Consider the following 23,770-nt stretch of genomic DNA (forward strand, 5'->3'; position numbering starts at 1 on the left):
TTTATTATTGAACAACAACCATGTTCTCAATGAACCCAAAAAACTCATTAATATCAAAGCTGAATGTTTTTGGAAGTAGTTTTTAGTTTGTTTTTAGTTTTAGCTATTTTAGGGGGATATCTGTGTGTGCAGGTGACTATTACTGTGCATAATTATTAGGCAACTCAACAAAAAACAAATATATACCCATTTCAATTATTTATTTTTACCAGTGAAACCAATATAACATCTCCACATTCACAAATATACATTTCTGACATTCAAAAACAAAACAAAAACAAATCAGCGACCAATATAGCCACCTTTCTTTGCAAGGACACTCAAAAGCCTGCCATCCATGGATTCTGTCAGTGTTTTGATCTGTTCACCATCAACATTGCGTGCAGCAGCAACCACAGCCTCCCAGACACTGTTCAGAGAGGTGTACTGTTTTCCCTCCTTGTAAATCTCACATTTGATGATGGACCACAGGTTCTCAATGGGGTTCAGATCAGGTGAACAAGGTGGCCATGTCATTAGTTTTTCTTCTTTTATACCCCTTCTTGCCAGCCACGCTGTGGAGTACTTGGACGCGTGTGATGGAGCATTGTCCTGCATGAAAATCATGTTTTTCTTGAAGGATGCAGACTTCTTCCTGTACCACTGCTTGAAGAAGGTGTCTTCCAGAAACTGGCAGTAGGACTGGGAGTTGAGCTTGACTCCATCCTCAACCCGAAAAGGCCCCACAAGCTCATCTTTGATGATACCAGCCCAAACCAGTACTCCACCTCCACCTTGCTGGCGTCTGAGTCGGACTGGAGCTCTCTGCCCTTTACCAATCCAGCCACAGGCCCATCCATCTGGCACATCAAGACTCACTCTCATTTCATCAGTCCATAAAACCTTAGAAAAATCAGTCTTGAGATATTTCTTGGCCCAGTCTTGATGTTTCAGCTTGTGTGTCTTGTTCAGTGGTGGTCGTCTTTCAGCCTTTCTTACCTTGGCCATGTCTCTGAGTATTGCACACCTTGTGCTTTTGGGCACTCCAGTGATGTTGCAGCTCTGAAATATGGCCAAACTGGTGGCAAGTGGCATCTTGGCAGCTGCACGCTTGACTTCTCTCAGTTCATGGGCAGTTATTTTGTGCCTTGGTTTTTCCACACGCTTCTTGCGACCCTGTTGACTATTTTGAATGAAACGCTTGATTGTTCGATGATCACGCTTCAGAAGCTTTGCAATTTTGAGACTGCTGCATCCCTCTGCAAGATATCTCACTATTTTTGACTTTCCTGAGCCTGTCAAGTCCTTCTTTTGACCCATTTTGCCAAAGGAAAGGACGTTGCCTAATAATTATGCACACCTGATATAGGGTGTTGATGTCATTAGACCACACCCCTTCTCATTACAGAGATGCACATCACCTAATATGCTTAATTGGTAGTAGGCTTTCGAGCCTATACAGCTTGGAGTAAGACAACATGCATGAAGAGGATGATGTGGACAAAATACTCATTTGCCTAATAATTCTGCACTCCCTGTATTTTGAGGTGTTTTTTACCTTTCAAGTATTAAGATAAGGAAGCAAAGGAAATAAGCTTAATATTATCCACAGCATTCTCTATGGGAGTTTACATATTCTCTGAGTCTGCATGTTTTTCCTGTGCATACGAGTTTTCTGCAGGTACTCCAGCTTCCTCTAACAGTTCTAAGACTTATATATTAGGTTCATTGGTTACTCTAAATTGGCTGTGTGAGATGGATAGAATGCACAGAATAAAGCACTGTATGAATGCATTTTCTAAAAATGCAGTGTGTCGTCTAAAGCAAATAGGCTGTAAGAATAGAAAAGCACTATATATATATATATATATATATATATATATATATATATATACACACACACACACATATACATACATACATATACACGTTGCTGATGGAGTTCAAACAATCAGGCTATAGCGCTTTGGGGTCCTTAGGGACTAATAAAGCGCTATACAAATACAGGCCATTTACCATTTTACAATGATTGAGGCCACAGCTACTGACTCATAAACAATTTCAGCTTGGTAAGTGTTCTGTGATGAGACAGAAACAATTTCAGTTCTCCAATTTCCTCTTGGCCAGGAGAGAAACGTCAAGCCTGTAATTTAAAAACAAGACTCAGCATGACAGTTTGATTGAGTTAAGTGCTGTGTCATAGACTTGGGGTCACATTAAGCCCACCTGCTGGATGCCATCTGGCTGGTATTCTTAATTAAGCTTTGCCCTATCATAGTACTCAGTTTGTCATTAGGTGGCCATTCTTTATTAGAAAAGAGTGGCAGCGAGAAGTCATTACATTTAATTGCCTGTTTTTAAGGAAAACGTGGAAGGTTGCTTTGTGAGGAATTATTGATGCCTTGCCATGATTAGAAACAGAGACATCTATGAAAAATGTATGGCTCTAAAAATATAATAGAATATACCAGCTAATTTAGAGTATTCTATTAAGTACACTATGATCCTGCTTTCCAAGACCACAAATGTTTTTCCGCCTGGGCCACCGTCCACTGTGAACACATGCACAATTTACAAAAATTGTCTGGATGTGACTTGTTCTGTTTCTAACTCACCATGTGGACAGTAAAGAGATCCTGACGATTCAGCATTGGAAGGAAGTAGGACCAGGCGGTGTTTTTTGTCTTTTTGGCATAGTCGAAGAAGATGTTCACCCTCTGATGGTTCTCCTGCGAGACAATAAAAATAAAACTTAATTGGATGAGCTCTTGGGTTGTGCACATGAATACTAAACAACTGACTGCCTGACAGACAATCTATTTTATAGGAACACAATATTTTGAAGAAAATTATCTAATGTTAATAGAAACGTGATTGTCCCAATGGCTAATGCCATTATTAAAGGTTTAATCAGTTTTCTCCAGTTATCGCTGTAGCTGCTGAGATTTTAGTATTAGACACCTATTTTCCAGGAATGCTGCAGAACCCCTGAGATTTCAATCACAACTCTCATCAGCCAAGCCTCCAAATATACCACTTGTGTGTTTAAAGATGTAAATCTCTGTTTTCGTTTTCAATAATTACTAACCCACGCTTGAGTTGATTCTATAATCCAAGCACAAGGGGGACCTTTAATAGTTTTATTTTAGCTTTTCTAGAAACTTAGCTAAGAGTGCTTCGAAAACCTAAATCACAAGTCTGTCTATGTGAGGGTAAAGCAATGTGACCTGTGAACCATTCACACCCTCTATATAAAGAGCATGAATCTCAGTATCTTTGTTTACATATATATAGATAGTAGGTTTGTACATGCATATTCCATTTGTCCCAGGTCAGTGGTTCTGTCTGTGTACCTGCAAGGTGTCATCAATCAGAGTCAGGATGTACTGGACCGTCTGCTCTTTGGAGATGTGAGCCATCAGGTTTAGAAAGGTCTTTGCACACTGGGCAAAAACAGAAAAAAAGCACATATGTATTTTAAAAATTCTGCACTGAACCTCTGAAGAGATTCAAGCTCAGGTAAACATAATGCAAAGCAGTGTGTCTGAAATAGATTGGTAGGAATTCAATTCACAGCAAGCTGCGATCTTACAGATAACAGAACAACACAAGCAAACACAAGAGCTGGTGCTGTCTTGTTAGTGATGGACACAGGCAGAAAATTTTTTATTTTTTTTTTAAAAACAGGAAGTTGTCACATCAACAGTGATTAAAAAAAGACATGTAACTTCAGTAAAATTGCACAACTATGAAATGCTACAAAAAACTTTCAAGATTGCACGGTAAATGCTAAATTAGCACAGTGTTCAGCTGTCCAACTGCTTATGAAGGGAGATGATTAATGTTCATTGTTTTGATGTAATGCCCTCATTTATCTGAAATGGCATAACTAAGACTCCTCACTGTGACTGGTTTTTGCTTAATCTATAAGGCTGAAAACATCTAAAAGAGGTGGTATGAATTCCCTGAATGTTAACACTGATGAAGCACATAAAATGAACAGACAGTAGAAAAGGACTCTATACCTGATGCCCCTCATTGGTCAGAATGACTTGTTTCTGATCAGAGCTGGCCACCTCAAACTTCTTGATGAATTCACAGTCCTCTGTTGAGATCATTTGACTCCTAAAAAAATCATGACATGATTTCCACATTAATACAAAGCTAAAATTGGACAAATGCAGCACTCCTAATAATTTGCAGTCTGGCTTTTGTAGAGCTCATTCCACCGAAACAGCTCTTCTCCTTATTGTTTCTGTTATATCTGCTCCCTCTTCAGCACATTTTGAGCACTTTTAAGGACTTTTCTTTAAGGACTTTTCTTATCACTGCTACACACATATGTTTTCAGTATTTCTTTTTATCCCCAAGAGGTTTCTAAGATTCAGATCACGCATGGGGGCTTAGACTCTATTAAAAGTTGGATGGCTGACAATATTCTCCAACTTAATAATAAAAAATCCTTGTTTGCGCCTCTGAGATTTGAGACTAAAGTAATGGAAATTCTAGGTCCTCTTTCTATATCTTCTATCAGGAACCTGATAACACAACCTATAACTTTTGACTCAACTTTCACTCTGGATGCTCAAATTATACCTCTGGTTTGCTCTTGGTTTTACCGGTTAAGAAATATTGCCAAAATTAGGGATGGGTATCGTTTAGGTTTTATCCGATACCGGTGCCAAATCGGTACTTTTGAAACGGTGCCGGTGCTCAAACGGTGCTCAAACCGGTGCTTAAAGAATGGAGAACACAAAATTGGTCCAAAAACCTCTCATGTTCAGCTGTTTTTTGTAAAAATATAACAATGTTAGCCTTTTCTGCAGCTATGGGGCATATATGGTATCACTCTTGGCTGGAAGCAGTGCTTAAACAATGGAAAAAACACAAACTTTGTCCTAAACCTCTCATGTTTAACTGTTTTCCACTTTTTCTTTGGTCATTTTAGCCTTTTTAGCCAGGGTGAAGGGAGTATCTGCCATCAAACAAGAGGACAGCCGCATGTAGCTATGATGATGTTTGCTAGTTCACCTTACATGCATTAATGTAATAACGTGGTTAGCCTACTCAACGTAAATTAGCTACTCACGCAGAAAAGAACGGCTGCTGCTGCCACCATCATCCGTCATCATTTCTGCTACACTGGCAGGGCTAGGGGCCAGGACTCTCCTCTTCGTGTTTTTGGGGGATGTTGCATAACAGGCAACCCACCCGCAGTAGATGTGCTCGGTGTGAGGTCTCGCAGCAAGCTATCAAATACGGCGCATTTCTGGGCTTTTAAAAAAAACGCTACGCGTCGCCAGGTGTTTCATCGGATTTGAGGTGTTACCTCCTTTGACAGTATCACAGTATCAGCTTAAAGCACTTGTTGCAGGCTGCTGAGTTTGCATATTTTGCTATGAAGTACAGCCAGACTTTTGACCGCTTCGCCTTGGACATTTTTAATCTGTAGCTCTGCTCTAACAGAACATACGTACCTGGCCCCGCCTACGATCCTCGGAAACGTAAAATGATTGGCTAGAATCTAAAGTGTATCACAGCTCAGGAAAAAAAAGCACCGAAATAAAGCACCGAAATGTGCGCTGCTTTTCGGTCTGGTTACTACCGTTTATGTCAGAACCGGTGCCATCATGGCACCGGACACCGGTACCCATCCCTAGCCAAAATGCCTTTATATCATCAAATCTGGACTACTGTAATCTATTATTTAATTCTAATTGTTTTATTCTAAGCGCTCACATGTAAAACCATTACTGATTCCACTGCACTGGCTTCACATTAACTTTAGAGTCTACTTTAATATTCCTGCTCTGACTTTTAGAGCTCTGCATGGACAGGCAGCAGTGTACATCAATGAACGTTTACATCCATACCACCCCAGCAGGTCCCTAAGGTCATATGATCAGGGCCCGCTGGCTGTGCATCACACAAGGCTGAAAATTAAAGGAGACAAGACCTTTTGCAACAGTTGCCCCAGACTCTGGAACGTTCTCCCACTGAGCCTGAGATTTGTGGACTTTTTGTGGATTTTTTAAGTTCTAGCATTTGTGTTTTGAAATAATTTATGATATTTATCTTGAAAGTTATATTTTAATTAGCGCTGTCAACGTTAATCTCGTTAAAATGACGTTAACGCCATAACCACATTAACGCAGCAAATCTCCGTTATGCTAACTGCGCTAACACTGTGCAGCCCCTAGGCACGGGGCGATTGCTAACTGAGATTTGCCGTGTTAATGCGGTTATGGCGTTAACGTCATTTTAACAAGATTAACGCTGACAGCACTAATTTTTAATTCTAAATACATTTTTAATTACTTGGTACTGTAATGTGTGCAATGATTTGCTACACTCAAACAAAGACACTCACTGGAGGATTGGGATTTGCTCAGTCACTAACATGATCCTTTGAATTGCAAGGGGCAACGTAAACAATAATGTCAACTGACCACAATATACCACATTTCCTAGTCAAGACAAAGCACAGCAGGTTCTGTAACGGTAGATGTTGTAAAAACAGAACAAAACAAAAAACAAACAAACATGCCAATAGTGTGACCACACTTATTCAAAGCTGAATTAAATCTGAAGATTTTTTTATGAGTCACAAATCATCCCTTCTTTACTAACACATGCTTGTTAAAAAAGGAAGTATCACTCAAGACAATGAATCTCAGTCCAAGAAAAGGAGCTTAGCTATTTTAGATTACAGGACGTAGCCAGCACTAAGACCATTAAAGTATGCAGAAAAAAATAAATATTCATGAAGTGACAGCTCAGCTTAATAAGATTTTGACACACTAACTCTCAGGCAACATACACAACAACAACAAAAACAGAATCCTAGATTTAATTTCAGATATGTGGGGGCCACAAAGCAATATCGACAACTGGAGAAGATGAGACCAGGAAGCTAAACTTACACGTGAAAAACCTGCAGTCTACTGATAGCTACCATGAAAGTGGGTTATTTTTGTTTCCGATTTAGAACATGGTTACCCACTGTCTCAAAGCTGAGGCAACAGGGTTCAAATTCAATCTGGGGCCTTTCTGTGTGGAGTGAATGCTCTCCCCATCTCTGTGTGGGCTCACTCCAGGTAATCTTTCTTTCACTGTTCAAAGACACGCAGGGGGTTAGGTTACTTGGTGATTCTAAATTGTCTGTATGTGTGAATGTGATCATGAATGGTTGTCTATCTGTGTCAGTTACTGAACAGGCCAATCCCAGTGTTTGCGGGCTGCATTAATATGACATGCAAGGTTATGTCAGGTTACAACTGAATAACATTACATTTAAGGGTTTCAGAGGGGTTTACAGTCACGATGTACCCTACTTACAGCATAGATTTTCCATTAATGCAAAAAAATAAAAATAAAAATTATAAACAAACAGCAAAGAAAGAAAACCTTTGGATGTGGTGACAATGAAAGAGCAGAGAAATATATGTAATTGGTGAGAACAAAATACAAGACACGCCTTCCAATATAATTTAGCCCACTACAATGCAGATACCATAGCTCGAAAGACGATACACATATAGTCAAACAAAATTATGATTTACAGTGTCTCCGAAAATCCAAATTGCATGCGATTTGTAAAAGAAGAATTCCTGACAGAACTGTTGTCTTGAATTACATTATTTTACATGTGTATATTACCATGAAGTACCGTTGTAATATGAACTTACTGAAGGTAGGACTGCCAGTTGACCTGATTGGCCCGAACCTCAGCTGCTTTTGCAGCAATGATGTTGGTTGGGACCGCAGCGTCCACAGCCCCGCGAATATCCATGTTGTATTAAATCCCTTACAGTATATGTCCGGATAGAGATCCAGCACCACCTTATGAGAAACAGATTCAAATTCAGTACAGTGACACCCCCCCTCCCCCCTTTCTTACCTACAAGCTGGAAAGTTGGAGAACCAAGAACAGAAACTACAACGCCTGGGTTTATGCTGTACTTGTTAATACTCAGTTAAGATGCTGTAATAGCTAACAGGGCTCGATATCTATTTATAAAGCTCTTAAGCGAGGGCGAAAGCTATTTTATAGCGTTATTCTTTCTTCGTGTGTGGATATATTAAACGTTTTCGTGCAGTTTTATTGTTTTAATTTAAATGGCTAAACGGAAAAACAAAACCAGCAGCAGCAGGTCAAGCTAGGCAACTAGCTTGCCCAATGTCACATCAAGTCATACATTTGTCTTCCTGAGAGCTGTGATAAAACAACTTATGACATAGCTTTTGGCACCAAGCTGTGCCTAAACTGTAGCCTAACACGGTTTGTACAAACAAATATGTCATTTATTAACGTCAAAGGCGACGCAAACATCGTTAGCTCAGAGCTAACCGATTGCAAAACAAGCTAAGAATGCTAAGATAAGCTAGCTGTGCTAATATAGCTTCAAAGCAATTCTGTAAAAAGCCCACATTATAACAGCTACACCGGAAGCAAGATTCAGAAACACACTTTTTGCCCGCTAAAAACTTAATCGATGCGTCAACGAACAACAGAGTATAAACTCGGTTAAATTTCTTACCCAGCTTCTGAGCTATATGAATGAACAGCTGACTGACTACAACACAGCGTCACGATCCGTCATGTGACAGTCAGTCAGTCACATGCACGCACTTCAGTGTGAAGTGCGGTCTTCAGAGCGGAAGAGGGTCAGCTTTTGTATTTTTGGATTACCACATCACCTTAGTGTAACAGTTAGGGAGAACAAGATGTAAATAAATGCCAAATAAGAATTACCTATAAAAAACGAATACAGAAATCCAGAAAGTAGCTTTGTGTTTAATGCATACGTACATTAACTACTAACTACTACTATTAACTACTTTTCTTCCTACTTTATATATTTGTTGTAAGGCGGTACTCGGGGGAAAAAATTATACTTTCTTTCTTACTGCGGTCGAAAGATGTAAATTTCTTTTTAGATTAGGAGTTTGTATTGAGACATATAGTGAGTTCTTTTTTTAATTTCCAAATTCAGCATATGCAAAGTATTTTAAATTACTTTATCCCCAGTCATCATCATCAGTAATGTACTCCCTACTTAATTACTTACCATTAATGCAACACTAACAACCCAGTAACATATGATACACTTTTGTTTTTCCTTATTGCAGTTTTGACTTAAGTGAGAAGTGGAGATTTGCACTGAAGGGAGGACCAATGAAAGTCAGTAGACAAAAGACAAAATGCATGTGTGCGAATCAGAGGGAGAAGAAAGAGAAGAAAGTTCAACATGCAAGGCGTATGGGAAATTAGATGAGGTAAATATTTGGGATCAACCATCCAAGTAAGTGCACGAGACAGGTGAAGAAGCATCTCTAGGCAAGGTGGAATGGGTGGAGATGAGTGGCAGAAGTGATTTATGACAAAAGGACAGCACCAAGAGTGTAAAGCAAGGTTTAAAAGTTGGTAGTGAGACTTGATAAGATGTAAGGTTTGGAGACAGATTTCCAATGGGAATGACCAGGATGGACACGAATAGAAATGAACACATTAGGGAGTCAGCTCAGGTTAAGTGGTTTGGAGACAAGGGTCAGGAGGCCAAGATGAGATGTTTTGCATGTTTGGACATGTGCTAAGGATGGATAGTGAATACACTGGACAAAGGATCCTGAATATGGAGCTGCCAGGCAGGAAGAAAAGAGGAAGACCACAGTAATGATTCATGGGCATAATCAAGTAGGACATGCAGGGATGGGCTCATAGAGGACGATGCTAGGGATAGGGTGAGATGGAGGCAGATGATCTGCTGTGGCAACCCCTTAACAGAGCAGAAGAAGAAGAAGACTTAAGTGTTATTATTAATGCACAACTTTCACTTTTAAAATACCATTAGTTACTCACAGTTAAGCAAATCCTGATCTTTACAGTAAAGATAAAATATTTCATTTAATATTCTTGCATATTGGTTTTAAATTACAAATGTCAACCCACTGCCATTTACCATGTGTTGATATGGGCCACTTAAAGAGTTTATTGTTCATTGCTTGAGCATGTTTTTTATGGCGTGGTCTGCTGGGGCGGCAGCATCTCTGCTGGGGACAGGAAGAGACTGAACAGGGTGATCCGAAGGGCCAGCTCTGTTCTAGGATGCCCTCTGGACCCAGTGGAGGTGGTGAGTGACAGGAGAACGGCGGCTAAGCTGTCATCCCTGATGGACAACATCTCCCACCCCATGCAGCAGACTGTGACAGCACTGAGCAGCTCCTTCAGTGGGAGACTGCGGCACCCACGGTGTGGGACGGAGAGATTTCGCAGGTCTTTCCTCCCCACTGCTGTCAGACTCCATAATAAAGACTTTAACTGATCAAGCACACACATCCATACATATGCAATAATACTAAGTGCAATAATCCTTTCTGTCATCGTTGTATTTTTACTCAGTTGTATATAGTATTTGTATTTGTATTCTATTTTTATCTTATTGTATATTTATTTTATTTTATTCTACTGTATATAGTATTTTATTTTATTCTATTCTGTACAGTTGTGTACTGTATTTATTCTTATTGTATTCTAATTTTTGCCTCATAACTTTTGCACTGTCCACTTCCTGCTGTGACAAAACAAATTTCCCACGTGTGGGACTAATAAAGGTTATCTTATCTTATCTTATCTTATCTTATCTTATCTTATCTTATCTTATCTTATCTTATCTTATCTTATCTTATGTTTTAACCTGTATTTCTTATTCAGTTTGCCATTGTATTGAGAGCTGTAGCCGAATTATTTATTGATTTATTCAAATTATTAACATATCAAGAAGATGTTCTATATCTGCCTATCTAAATAATTCAGGCACATGGTGGAAATTGGTGGCTCGTAAATAATTTATTACCCTAGTCAGTTGATAATATTTTGTCGTGGTTGCATTTATTACATTTCAGTTGACTAATGAAATCTAATTAACACAACCAAGACAAAGTTAAAAGCTTAAATATTAACACAAGAAAGTAGAATTTATAAATATAGACTGTAACATTTAAAATATTCCAGAGGATTGGAAATGAGAAGACACCAGCCAATCAATCACAATCAGCTTTGCTGTTGGCTGATGAGGTGTTTGAACTTTGTGGATTTGTGTGGATGACAGAGCACTAAAGTCAGATGAGAGCTCACACCAAAGACGTTAGATCTGTGTTGATCCATGCATGTCTGTAATAAGCACACAAGTATGACACATCAGAATCTTCTCAGTAAAACCCCTAATAAAAAGAGGCTGGCACCACTGTTGCCAGCAGATTGTATGCGTGCATATCAATAGCGTTAGACTTATTTTTGCTAAATGTTTCTTCTACAAGGTCCATTTAACAATTTCCATTGGAATAGAACTCAACATTTACAATCACAAATGATTCCAGGTCTACCACTAGTCCCTTCACTGTCCATCTAACTCAGACACTAAGACCTCCAGGCTTAATCTGGCCTAAGCTGGTGAGACGCACTAAAGCACAGAGGAATCAGGATTGCATCCACTGGGGACATTGTCCTAATCCCCTTCTGCCCTCTCCCTTGTAAACACTGTTCTCTTCGTCAGGGTCGCTCATGCTTTTCCCCACCTCTCGCTCTCTCTGTTGCAATGTGCTACAGAACGGATGCCGGGACAACATAGAGATGAAAGGAGTGAAAAGTCTGGATTTCTTATGATCTCAAAGAGACTTGAGCCTCACATGGTGAGTGAGGCCTCATGGTCGGAGCATGCCATATGCTAGAGCGGTGAGGCAGTGGGAGATCAGGCCCACGTCTACACTGCGGGGGATCAAACGCACTAGGGCCCTGATGTGGCAGCGGATACGGAGACTGGTCCGGGCCTACCGGCATGGTGCGGGGTACCCAGTCAACTATAATGACCCAGACCGAGAGGAACAGGAGATGGTGTGCCTTGAGGTATGGATGTGTAGTTTTTGTTTGTTTTTTTCTATTGCTTTTTAAAATTATTATTTATTGTTATATATAGCACTAATACTAATTCTACTACTACCATTTTATTTGGAGCTAATTTTCATGGAACTCATGCAGTCTCTCTAATTAAGTAAACCTAAAACTCTATAACAATTTAATACATTTTCCTCTGAATATATTTTACAGATTTTTCAACATGCTTAGCAGTATGGTTCTTATGTAAGACAGCGCCAATAATCAACACAAGATATCTAAAAATTAACAGAATACTACTGTTGACTATTGTAATCCTCAGCAAATGAGACATCCTTCATGCTATCTTTTGTTGTTACGGCAACCAGATTGCTCTTGTAGCATCATCAGCTTTTTTTGCTTCATGCCAAACTTCTATTCAGGGATGCACTTCCTGTTTGAACGGAGCTTAAGAAGATTAAAAGATAGCGTGCCTTGAAATAGTGTGATACAAGTCATTAGAAATCTAAAAACCAAATCACATGGTCAGTCACACAAAAATGGCTGACAACCTGCATTAACATCTCAGTGCGATATTTAATAAGTAATGACCGAATCAGAGTGTTGTGGATACACTCACAGGCTTACAATGTGATTTTGCTTGGAGTTTGGCAACAGAATCATTCTCGGTAAAGGGATAAACAAAGATTTCTGATGGCTTTCTGTAGTAAGGAGAGTCGTGTTGCTATTCACAGTGGGGAAGGGATTGTAAGAGACATGTGAGGACAAGGGAGCTGTTTCCATAATGAGAAAGGAGTCAGTGGAGAACTTGTGGATGTTGACATCAATCTTAGAAAGCCATAAAAACCCTTCTCATGGTAGACAATGATAAAGCACTGAGTTACACATTTTCTATTAACATATACTGATGAGAGCAAGTAAGGAGTTATCTTGCCTTAGCAGATGCAGATAACTAACTTAAAAATCGGGGCTTTGTCAGTCTGTCACCGAGCTGCAGCAAACGTCTCAATCTGATTTCAAACCGTGGACACTGACGCGCAGGTTGAAACCTTCAGATCGCCAGGACACCCTGACGTATCTTCACGTCAGAATAACTCTGAGTCTACTAAGTCTATGCTCAGTCTGTCACAGTGAAGATCATTCCTGTGCAGCTTTTGATATCAGGCTATTAAAATGATCGACTATGGAGTTTATTTGATTTGTTTTGGATAATGAACTTCACCTTTGGCACATGGATACTTATTTTCTACCAAAAAATGGCTTGGCCCGTTGTTATCTTAGCAAGGTCCAAGGTCCAATGAGACCTCTTTCCATTTTGGTGGGTGGTTGTGACTGCTGGCGGACTCAAGCAGAGAATGATGCTTTCTGTGTTCACTAACTTTCTTGAGTCAAACTGAGCTACTGGTACACAGCACCGATCACTCTGTGTCCTTAGACACTTCAATTCAAAGAGCGAGAAAGAAAAGGGCCTTCCATTCCTCCTCCAGGTTCGGCAGAGATACAACAGACAGTGTTCATGGAGCAAGGCAACAGAATTGATTCGCAATACATGAAAGAATAACAACCTGAGCGAATGTTCCAGCAGCGTTCACATTAATGCAAATGAACAAAGATGTGAAATCAAATTAAAATGGAGAAGCCAAGACTGTGCTTACTTTCTGGCATTGGGAATAGACATACATATTCTATACAGCAATGCTTAAACAAGTTCCCTCCCAGTTTATTATTTTTATTTATGTTACAGTTATTTACAGTTACTTATTATTATGTTGTCCCATGGTGACCTCCCGTCTATGAGGATGCACACCATCCCCATATTAGTGAAAAATAAGTTCTTTAACCAAAATTCAAAACATCCATATAGACGAGAATGCATTTTAAAATGCTTTTCAGTGCTTTTCTGCAGTTGGCTTTTTCATAACAGGCATGAAAACCTTTTGTAATCGTGTTCATGTGCTTTTGTTTGTGAATTTTATACTTGCTTTTGACATTTGTTTGATATGTTGTATGGTTATAGGTTTTGCTTCAGGCTCATGTTTATTCATAGATTCCTTTGCATTTTATTTCATTGTGTGTAAATGCCACCTGCCAATAACCACAGATGAAAATAACCACATGGCTAAATCTGGCATAACTGCATGATGGGCATAAGTGGTCATGCAAAAGTACATTGTACCTTTGAAATAAACTTAAACATTAGCATATGAGAAATGAAATGTCTATGACTCGATTCAGCTCCAGAGATCAGCACAGGCTCTGAATGGACTGTAAAACTCAAAATTACAAACAAAATTTTCATGACATTTAAGAAAGCGGATCCAGTATTACAGGATGTTGCTGTGCACAAAGCTACAAAATTATTTGTCCTGCAAAGTATTAAAAAATTATCCTGAAACAAATTTATTTGCCTCTAAATAATTGTGCTGAACTGGATCCCTCTGTGACGTAGCTGTTACGTAGATAAAGTGATGTTAAATTTAAAAGCAAAAGAAGTGATGAATCTGTGACTCAGTTACAATAATTAGCAAAACTGATTTGGCATGATTAAACTGAGTCTGACATTTAGAGTGCAAACAGCAATTTGATCAACACACTTCAGGGGAACAGAACAATTCATTACAAAACAACAACAAAAAAGCAAAAATGGCAAGTTAGATCCAAAGAGAGATAAAATTATATTTGATTGATTGATTTGATTGAACAGCTTCTCACAGATACCATGCATGATCTCTTGAAGTGTTTAAGTTGGTAACCATAGACCGTCTCCAGAACCTACCTGCATATTTAGCTCCAGTAATCAAATCTAAAGTTCATTCTGTCTCCCTTTAACCCACACAATGACTTGAATCACTTTAATCACCCACTGAAAGATTCTATTCATCTCGTCACACGGCTCTGTCGTCCTATTCTCCTTTGTGACCTTGTGTGTTCAGGCAAATTCCCACTTCTGCTCGGCCTTGTGCCATCTGAGGAAGTGTGTGTGTGTGCGTTAAAGCATACACCCACATAAGCATCATTTATTGCTTGTGTGTATGTGCATGTGTCAATCTCACAGGGCTATCTGTGGGTCTAACATGAACACAAGGGGAGGTGTTAAATGAAGTGCTGTGGAGAAAGTCACATGATAACATCTCGGGGGTAATAAAGACGTGTCAGTGCTCTAAGTGCACCCCGGTTGAGCTCAGTCACAAAGTAAATAATGTGAGCAGGAAACAAATTCACTCTTTGCCCCCTTTTTTGATAAAATAACAGAACAGATGAATGTCTGTTTCCCAAGTGGAGCCACTGGCAGTGTCATAGAACAGTATACTGGGTTTTTGCAGAAAGTGTAAGAACAGTTCTCCATGGAGTCTCCACACTCACATTTTGTACCACTTCTTATACCAGAGTGGAATTGGTGAGATTATTTTTTAGGGCACCAGGAGGCATCTTGACTGGCAACATGGCCCCAAAAGACACCGCACAAAAGCTCTGGTGTAAATTAAGAGGAATAAACTGGGTGTGTTACACTTTAGTTCTGCAGAAAAGACAGGTATTGTGGGCACAGTGCCACCTGGTGATAGTAAAAAAGCAATACATGGCCTATAGTCAAAGCAAAAGTGTCATTAATAGCATATAATGGATCACACTGAAGATGTATGAAAATATATTGTACTGCATAATTATACACTGTAATGCCTGTGCACATGTGTAAAATGATCAGGGAAAACCAAGTGAGAGCTCATAACACTCCAAAAAGCTTTCCATGTTGAAATCCATGGGCACACTTTAAGTCATCAGGATGTGGTGTCTTCCTATGTTGTAGATGGACGGAGCACATCGTGTTAGTGCCGTAGCTCAGTCAACCTCCAGGTGGCAGTGTTGTCTTTTAGAATAACACGGGTCGCAGGCCTGTGCTGTGGATTAAAACACGCAAGTCTGATAGATAATACTCTGTAAAGGAAAGGAAATTAAGGGGGAGGATAGAGGAGGAAATAGAAGCCTATTCACTTATATCCAAAAGAGACAATTCACATTGAAAGGATTTAGAGGTAGAAGTATTGCAACAGTATTCAAATATATAGTTTCGTCATCCCTCCCCTGTTTCTGGTTAAGCCTTTAAAGCGTTTAAACAAATATATTCTCCTGTGAGCGGATAAAACATACCGTATGCATCTGAATTTGTGCATGGCGTATCCATGCGTTGAAATATGAGCTCCGGGGTTTCTCTCACGACGTAATATCACACTAAACTTCACAAATGATTTAACATTAGTTGGCAAAGTCATGCCATCCTCCTGCAGGGTTTAGCTGAACGCAGTGGTGCACTTCATTAGCCGCTGAAGGTTTCAGCACCACAGACAGCGACTTCAAGCAAAGCCTCACTGGCGCAGTCACCCCGACTAAAAAGTGTTTTTTCCCCCCTGGTATTCTTGTTAAATATGTTGAGATTTTTTAATAGCAGTAGCGTTAAGTTTTAGGATGTTTTTATTAATTTATTGTTTAGATACCTGGTACGAGTTTCTAATAAACTTGCCTCACGCAGTTATTCCTATAATGGTCTCTTACTGGAGTCTTTCAGTACCTGCTCAGCAAACCTGTGCCATACTGTAGGGTTTTATGCTCTTCGTCGGTCTACTACGAGCTTGAGAGAGGGCGCATGCGTACTGACTTGAAGCAGCCGGTTTGGGGGGGGGGGGGGAGCCTTATGTGCCATCGGATGTAATCAAGGCAAAGAATTACCTCTTCTCGCTGTGCATACATGGTGAAATTGTAAGTACTGGTAGAAAAAGCGATGTATCGTTGCACTGACATGTTGTGAGCGGAGCGTTTGAGGCCGTTTCATGGGTATTTTTTTCTTTTTTCTTTAATGGCATGTAACTATCTAGCTGTACAGCGGGCTTTTAACGGGTCTAGGCAGTGTCTTTTCGGTGGTTGTCCAGGGCGATGAAGCTCTACGGTTCTTCGTGGTGGCACTTCCCATTGATATGATTCGCGACTTGCTAATGCAATGGTTTCTGCTGTGAAATCGCCCAGGGGCCATTAAACCTCAGTGTCGTCCACGTTTATGCCGCTGTGAAGGAGAACAGCGGTTTATTTGGCATTATCATGATTTATTCTCTGAATTGATACGACCACCCCCCCACCTCCTCTTCCCCCCATTTCATCGTCTATGGCTGTTGAGTCGAAGCATAGCCTACTGCAATAGTGTCAGCTTTGAAGTACCCGAACACCTAACGCGTAAAATATGCCATTCGGCAAGGCGCACGAAATCTGCAGCTGAAGCCAGCTCCGAATCTGAGTGAGAACACGGATCCATTTTAGAAATGACCTAACGGTATTGTATTCTCTGAAGGATGTGATAGAGCGATGCTGCGGTTATAGATTTGCAAGCTGCGCCTTCAGCCCTCCCCGCCACCCGTGGACCAAATCTCTAGACATTTTTTAAGCATCATTTCTTGTGTCAGGTAGTGGCCGGATGATGCCGACAGCTTTGTTACATAAATGATCTGACAGGATTTGGCAGTGCCTGACCTGATGATGACACATTTGTTAAAATCAGACAAGAAGTCATTCTCTGAGCATAGCCTGTCTGTAGTCTATAGGCCTACACACCAAGGGGATTCTGATGAATACACTACAGACCTATAGTCACAGTAATTACTCATGTACATGATAAATGTAGCCCAGAGGTTCATGACAATCTGAGCTTGTCAACTACAAATCCCTCCCCACTCCCCCTGAAAAAAGGCAAATATTTTCAATATTTGCAAGTGTATTTAATTTATTGCTCCACTTGGATTCAGTGAGCATTGTAAATCTTTTAATGTGGTGCTTTTACAACAAGGCGTTCACAAATTTTACATGTTGGATTACAGATATCGAACCTATGGTCTAAAATCCATTCTCTGTTTTTTTGGAGTGTGTGAGAGAGCACACAGCCAGTTTGAGATTAGAAAGACTGAAATGTTCTTGGCGGGTGCGTATTTGGCAGCAGGCAAAACAAAATCAGCAAAGTGTTACTCCATACTTGTTTCCTCAAAACAGCATTCCTTTGCAGCGAGACCTCTGGGGATGCTGGCACATGCTTCGACCAGAAAGCATCAGCAGCCCATCTAAGAAACAGATTGGTGTCAACCTGTGAGGCAAATCTAAATAAATTTGATGAAGCTGTCCTGGTGAAAGTACCAGGGGGAAAAATAGACTCGTGATCAGGATTTCACACTATCATCAGCTCTACTGTCAGAACACCCAGTGATGCCCTTACTACCCTTGTTACCCTGGGACTGATTTGTATCACATGAATGCATTGCAGGCCAAGAGATTTTTCTTACAAGACAAAATCTCTGTTGAATACTATTTCTGACATGAAGAGTCTGAACTCAGCGTCTCCCTCTCCCCTCCCCTCTGTCTATAGCCCATGGGATCAGAGCGGATGGAGATGCGAAAGAGGCAGATGTCGGTGCAGCAGGAGTCGGCAGCGGGGGGAACTGCACCGGCCCAGCAGGACCAGCCGGGCCAGGCTAACCCACGGGGCTCGAATGCATGCTGCTTCTGCTGGTGTTGCTGCTGTAGCTGTTCCTGGTAGGTGTTTCCCCAACTGAGAAATCACCAATTGTGGCACAAACATGGCCGACATTATTGCACACAAGGCAGGACGCTCTCAGCTACCGTGTCTCAACCGCAGGATTCAGCTTGTGCTTCATGGGCTTGACATTATATTTCTTTTTTTTTTGCGAATCTGTATCTAGCAGCACCGTGACAACAACGAACTAAAGATCATGCAGGGAGTGCATCTGCTGGGACCATTTCACAGTTTTAATAAGCCCATTAATTGTCTTGATTTCTGTAGTGTTACTGGAAATTTAGAGTTGGAGTTGGAGTAAAAATCAAAGTAGTTGGCAAATATATATTTGACTCTGTAATTTTCTGTAATTGAGTACAGTACAGGAGCATATTTAAACGATACTGACATATGGCTAAAGTTGCAAGAAACTTTTAAACTTACAACTGAACCTCAAATATTTTGGGGGGAAAACAAACTTTTTTTTTGTGAGGCTGTTTAACCTTTTTCTGATAGGACAGTGGCCTCAGGGTGGATTCAAACCCAGGTGTTCTGGATTAGTTTTACAGTATACGCGTCTCCTGCTTAACCCACTGAGATAAATCTGCACCCCTATTTGGAAACACCATTAAATGAACTATTTTCATTATATAAGAGACAGTTTGCAAAAGCACCGCCATGCTGGCTTTGATTTAGAACCCAGGAGTGGACAGCCCACGAGAGGCGTTTGTCCAGTCAGTTTCCGCTTGGTGTTTGTGCCGTTGTAGGAGGCTAGGAGGGAGCTCATCTGTCAATCATTTATCATGACACTATTTAGTTGCTGCCCATGAAGCGTCCAGTACTTGGAAAGCAGTTGCAATGCTTCATGTCCAAAGATATCAGTGCAGCCACGTAACATCGAGCACACTCACACGATTTAATAAACGGCGGTTAAATGTGTACATACAGAGAGAGTGCATACAGCAAATTACAAAGTAGGTTTTCAAGCAAAAATGACAATTATTGGTCTCAGCTTCTTCTCATTATAGTTAACTTTACATGTTTGTGATCACGGCTGTTGGTTAAGTAAATCAAGCTACATGAATACACACTTTGGCCTAGAAGACACATTATGACGTGTCATACACAGTAGAAATAATCATTACTTGATTTCATACGCACATTCACTCTGCGTGGACTTGTGCATGACTTTAAAGGCCGAATATGTTGTACTACATTTAACTTGCACTTCATATAAATTATTGATGTATTTGTTTGATTAATAAATATACTAATAAAGAGCTTCTTTGTAAGCACACCTGCTAATAAAATGGAGGAAAGCTAAATGTATTCATAGTAACTGTAATAGTATAAAATTCTTATTTCACACACCAAGTATGTTTATATGTCTGTGTTACCATTAGGAATGAAGATCGAGATGATAGGAACCGAAAGGCATCTTATGACGTCAAGGAAGGGACCACAGACTGTGAAGACTGGTCAGCTTATATCGCTGTACAAAAATGTGTTTTGATTTTTTTTTGTAGTTAAATGCATCCTCTTGGCTAAAGGCACTCTCTCGCTTATTCTGCACAGTCCTAAGCCCACGTTGGAGGAGGTGCACTCATGGGGGCAGTCGTTTGACAAGCTGATGTGCTGTCCAGCGGGGAGAAACGCTTTTCGACAGTTCCTTCGCACTGAGTTCAGCGAGGAGAACATGCTTTTCTGGCTAGCCTGTGAGGAGTTCAGGAAAGAGACCAATAAGAGTATGATAGAGGAGAAGGCTCGGGTCATCTACGAAGACTACATCTCCATTCTATCGCCTAAAGAGGTCAGAGAGCTTTGATTTAATCGTTTTGCAAATATTAGCGACCTGTTCGAACAAATACTGAAAGTATGTGTGAGTGTGAGGGCGCATCTAGAACATCTAGAAACAGCAGCACACTCCTTACATATTGAGCTTTAAACATCTAGTGATATAAACTGTTAGCGTTAGGCAAAGGTTAGCCATTTCCCCCTGACTCCAGTCTTTGTGCAAAGCTAAGTTAACCAGTTCAAAGACTGTATATAAAAGATGGATGCAGCCTTTGGCTCTGAGTGGCTAAGAATGAAAAAATGACCCTGTTTCTTTCTTCCTGTTTGGGCACTTTCTTAATGGACTTCCACTCTTAATCACTAGTTTAGATTCTTTTTGTTATACAGCATGGTGTTCATTTTGTAACTTATTGTCCCCTTGGGGAAAATATCAGTACAGAGAATACAGAACAATAAGCCACTACTGCATGATTGTAAAGGTTTCTTGGTTTTACTGGTGTGATCCATGCCTTGAATAAGCCTGCTAGATGGTGACAGCTGCTAGATGGTGACAGCCAAAATGCTCCACTGGAGGCTTCAGTGAGTGACTGCACAGAGCCCTGGTCCATCTTTTCTTTACAGTCTATTAGCTTTCAGGTCGTCATCAAATTTTCAGTCGTGAAGCAAACAGTGACATTTCTCAAGGTTTTGTCGCACAAAAAGAGGACACGCTGTTCTTCTCTAACGGGCTATTCTCTCGACTCCCAGGTGAGCCTCGACTCCCGTGTGCGCGAGACGATTAACAGGAACATGCAGGAGCCCACATCGCACACCTTTGACGATGCCCAGCTGCAGATCTACACACTAATGCAAAGAGACTCGTATCCCCGCTACATGAACTCCCCAGCCTACAAAAACCTGCTCAACACCCTGTCAGAGCAGTCCCCTGAATCTTAGGGTGGTGATGACCTGTGATCTTTTAACTCTCTTTACCCCTCTCCCAGACCTTACCCCCCTTTTTTAAATTTTTTTCTTTGTATGTTCAGTGTAGGATTACATGAATCAGGCCTCGGGCCTGTCCCCTCCCAGGGATCTCAGCGCTATTGTGATCTGCACCTGACTGAAGACACTCAGGTCTTAAAATCTCCCGAGGGCTTGACATCACAAGTACTGCTACAGATCAACAAAGCAAAACACTCCAAAGGAATATGAATACATTTTAATTCTTTTGTTTTTCTTTTTCTTTCTTTTGATAGAAATAATCTATTTTATTTGTGTTCAGAGTTTTTTATGGTCTGTTGTTTTTTGTATGATCGTTTGGGGGGAAAATGATTCCTACTGTAGACTATATATTTATGAGTTTGTAAATAGTAAAAATGGAATTGTGGGTATTTTATGTGGAAACGCCTGGTTCTATTTCCTGCGTACAAAAATCAAAGCTCAAGTCAAAGGCTACACGTTAGCTCTACTTGCAGGCAGCTTTGTGGGGTACTGTACTGATTTTACCTTGTTTTCACCCCGTTTGGTCCCCTAACCTCACACTTCAGTACCTGTGACAGCGACTTGGCAACTCCAGTTCATGTAGAACCTGTGCGTGATTGAGAAATACTGTAAGCGTGGTGATCAGTGAAGTAACAGAAAGTGACAACAGCTCTTGTCACGGCGTGCAATTCGTTTCCTTAAGAAACTCAAATCAACGATGGAAGGGTGTTTTAACTTTTGTTACTTGAGCTTAACCACAAAAGATTGCCTGTCTAAGATGTTTATTTGAATTCAAGTGTTATTCACTGCACACCTCATAGGTTTATTATAGTTTTACAAGTGTGACATAAGTAATTCTATTTACCAGATGAAGTATTTTTTATTTATTGATGTATACAAACAATACAGAAAAACAAGTACAAATCATATTTAAAGTCCTGTGATGGACCAAACTCTACTAAGCTGTCAAAAAAACTTTAAATAATGTTATTTTTAAAGAGTATATGGCTCTGTTTTATAGGTCTGTAATTTCCTAATAACGTTCCAGAAGGTTTCCTTGAAGGTACTCTAATTTGAGACTAAATATAAGGAAAATTATTCCATCATTTAAACCCAAATAAATATGAATTCCTATTGTTGTAAGGCCTAAACAGCTGGAATGGAATCTGTTTTCACGCTGAGAGTAAGAAGATTTATGATGCTCTTAAGTTTTAAATCTAAAGCTTTTCATTCTCAATTTCCGCTTAAGTATTTGCTCGTATTTATTTGACTTTCTTCTCAGGCTAACTAGACTTTATTCAAAGTCATTTCTAGGGAACCTTCTGGAATACACTTTGAAATTACCAAAAAATCACTATTTAAGATTACATAGCTCGTCTATGATATATAATTTGACATGATTATCAGTGACAGTAGGTTTCCGGCCAGGTTAGCAGCAACACCAAAGCTACCAGTCTGTGCTCATACGTTTTATCGAGTGTTTCACTGAGTAAAATTGGAGTTGCCAAGTGTTTAATACTTTTATGTACTCTAATAGTTTTAGTTGAATTACTTTGTTGCCTCACAAACGTGTCACTCAAAGACAAGATCCTCACATGGGGAAGTGCCTTGACATTCAGTTTTACGACATCTTTCTCATGGGCAGCGGTTACTTTCAAACGCTTGCCGTAAGCGTGGTTACTGGAGCGTGAAGTCAGTTTACTGGAAATTGTCCCTTTCATTGGCCAAAATATTAAGTGTTTTGTCTTGATTTCTTAGTCGTGACTACATCTGTTCACTTTGGTAGGGCAGAGGCTGACGACAGCACATGTCAAACAAAGATTGGCGGACAGGCCGGTTGATCTGAACTTCTTACCAACCTGCGTGCAATCTGAGTTGATGGGTTCACTGCGCGGATCAACCTCAAAACACAACCTAAGCCAGTGGTTTGGAGTGATGCCTATAAATGTTTCTTTCTTTTCTGTTTACTATATGAAATGTGTTATTTTGCGCTGAGTTTACTGAAGAATACATTTTTAAAAAAAATACGAATAATGTGAATGTTTACAGTAAATGGTTGATTTTTTTTTTTTTTCTGCTACTCTTCGAGAAAATAATGACTTGTGGGCATTTCGATTAAGATAAAATAAAGCACAATAATTTTACTGACTCTGGAATGATTTAATCAGCAAACTGCATGACACCAATATCAGTAAAATGTGTCAGGAAACGACTTTAATAATGTCCTAACAGCAAATTCAACCAACTCGGTTCACTGATAGGAATGGAAGAATTCTTTCAGTACATCTGCCCCTGTGTAAGTTTGAGCAGTTTAAATTCATGATTCTTTTAAAAATAACGCAGATCAGGTGAAATCCTAATTAAGAACATTTAAAATCAAAAGTAATGAATTCTGTGAACTCCTTGAAATACACGGTAACGTTCACATGAGCACAACATGTCAATTAGAATTAAACAAAAACACTTTAATTTAAGTGCGCAGAGGATTGTAGCAATATGCAGTTACTTGTGTACCACACTATTTTGAAATGCTTTATAAACTTTGAAAAGTTCATACTCTTTCACAGTACTGTGCAAAGGTCTTGAGCCGCATCTTCAGA

At 40.0% G+C, this 23,770-nt stretch overlaps 2 protein-coding genes across 3 annotated transcripts in view; one reads left to right on the plus strand and one right to left on the minus strand.

Annotated features, from left to right (window-relative positions):
- The window catches only part of atp6v1h (ATPase H+ transporting V1 subunit H), a 38,545-nt gene extending 29,974 nt beyond the window's left edge, over positions 1 to 8,571 (minus strand). The window contains exons 1-5 of the mRNA XM_085377612.1: positions 8,520 to 8,571; positions 7,668 to 7,821; positions 4,005 to 4,104; positions 3,333 to 3,422; positions 2,595 to 2,708 (exon numbers count right to left, since the gene is read on the minus strand). Of these exons, the coding sequence (XP_085233738.1) occupies positions 2,595 to 2,708; positions 3,333 to 3,422; positions 4,005 to 4,104; positions 7,668 to 7,771 (408 nt within the window). The 5' untranslated portion in view covers positions 7,772 to 7,821; positions 8,520 to 8,571. The remainder of the gene's footprint in view (positions 1 to 2,594; positions 2,709 to 3,332; positions 3,423 to 4,004; positions 4,105 to 7,667; positions 7,822 to 8,519) is intronic.
- Positions 8,572 to 11,640: 3,069 nt separating this feature from the next.
- Positions 11,641 to 21,146, plus strand: rgs20 (regulator of G protein signaling 20). 2 transcript variants are annotated; one of them, XM_085377017.1, is made up of 5 exons: positions 11,641 to 11,884; positions 18,270 to 18,436; positions 19,820 to 19,894; positions 19,992 to 20,226; positions 20,958 to 21,146. In XM_085377017.1, the coding sequence occupies exons 1-5, from the start codon at positions 11,696 to 11,698 to the stop codon at positions 21,144 to 21,146; spliced, it is 855 nt and encodes a 284-aa protein (XP_085233143.1). In that variant the 5' UTR covers positions 11,641 to 11,695. The 2 variants fall into 2 exon arrangements, with proteins under 2 accessions (XP_085233143.1, XP_085233144.1); XM_085377018.1 differs by lacking the exon at positions 11,641 to 11,884 and having other exon boundaries at positions 18,273 to 18,433; positions 19,805 to 19,894.
- The last annotated feature ends 2,624 nt before the right edge of the window (positions 21,147 to 23,770 follow it).

The sequence above is a fragment of the Diplotaxodon limnothrissa genome, linkage group LG18 (genome assembly GCF_057381915.1).
Source record: "Diplotaxodon limnothrissa isolate DT_005_m linkage group LG18, D_limnothrissa_male_GT1.1, whole genome shotgun sequence".
In the NCBI taxonomy this organism is placed as follows: domain Eukaryota; kingdom Metazoa; phylum Chordata; class Actinopteri; order Cichliformes; family Cichlidae; genus Diplotaxodon; species Diplotaxodon limnothrissa.

What these genes read in the sequence shown, in the direction of transcription:
- rgs20 (XM_085377017.1), top strand. Translation starts at nt 11,696, where the DNA reads ATGCCATATGCTAGAGCGGTGAGGCAGTGGGAGATCAGGCCCACGTCT. An exon ending in AGGAGATGGTGTGCCTTGAG is followed by an intron (nt 11,885 to 18,269) that starts GTATGGATGTGT and finishes CTCTGTCTATAG; the next exon opens with CCCATGGGATCAGAGCGGAT. An exon ending in ACCACAGACTGTGAAGACTG is followed by an intron (nt 19,895 to 19,991) that starts GTCAGCTTATAT and finishes TATTCTGCACAG; the next exon opens with TCCTAAGCCCACGTTGGAGG.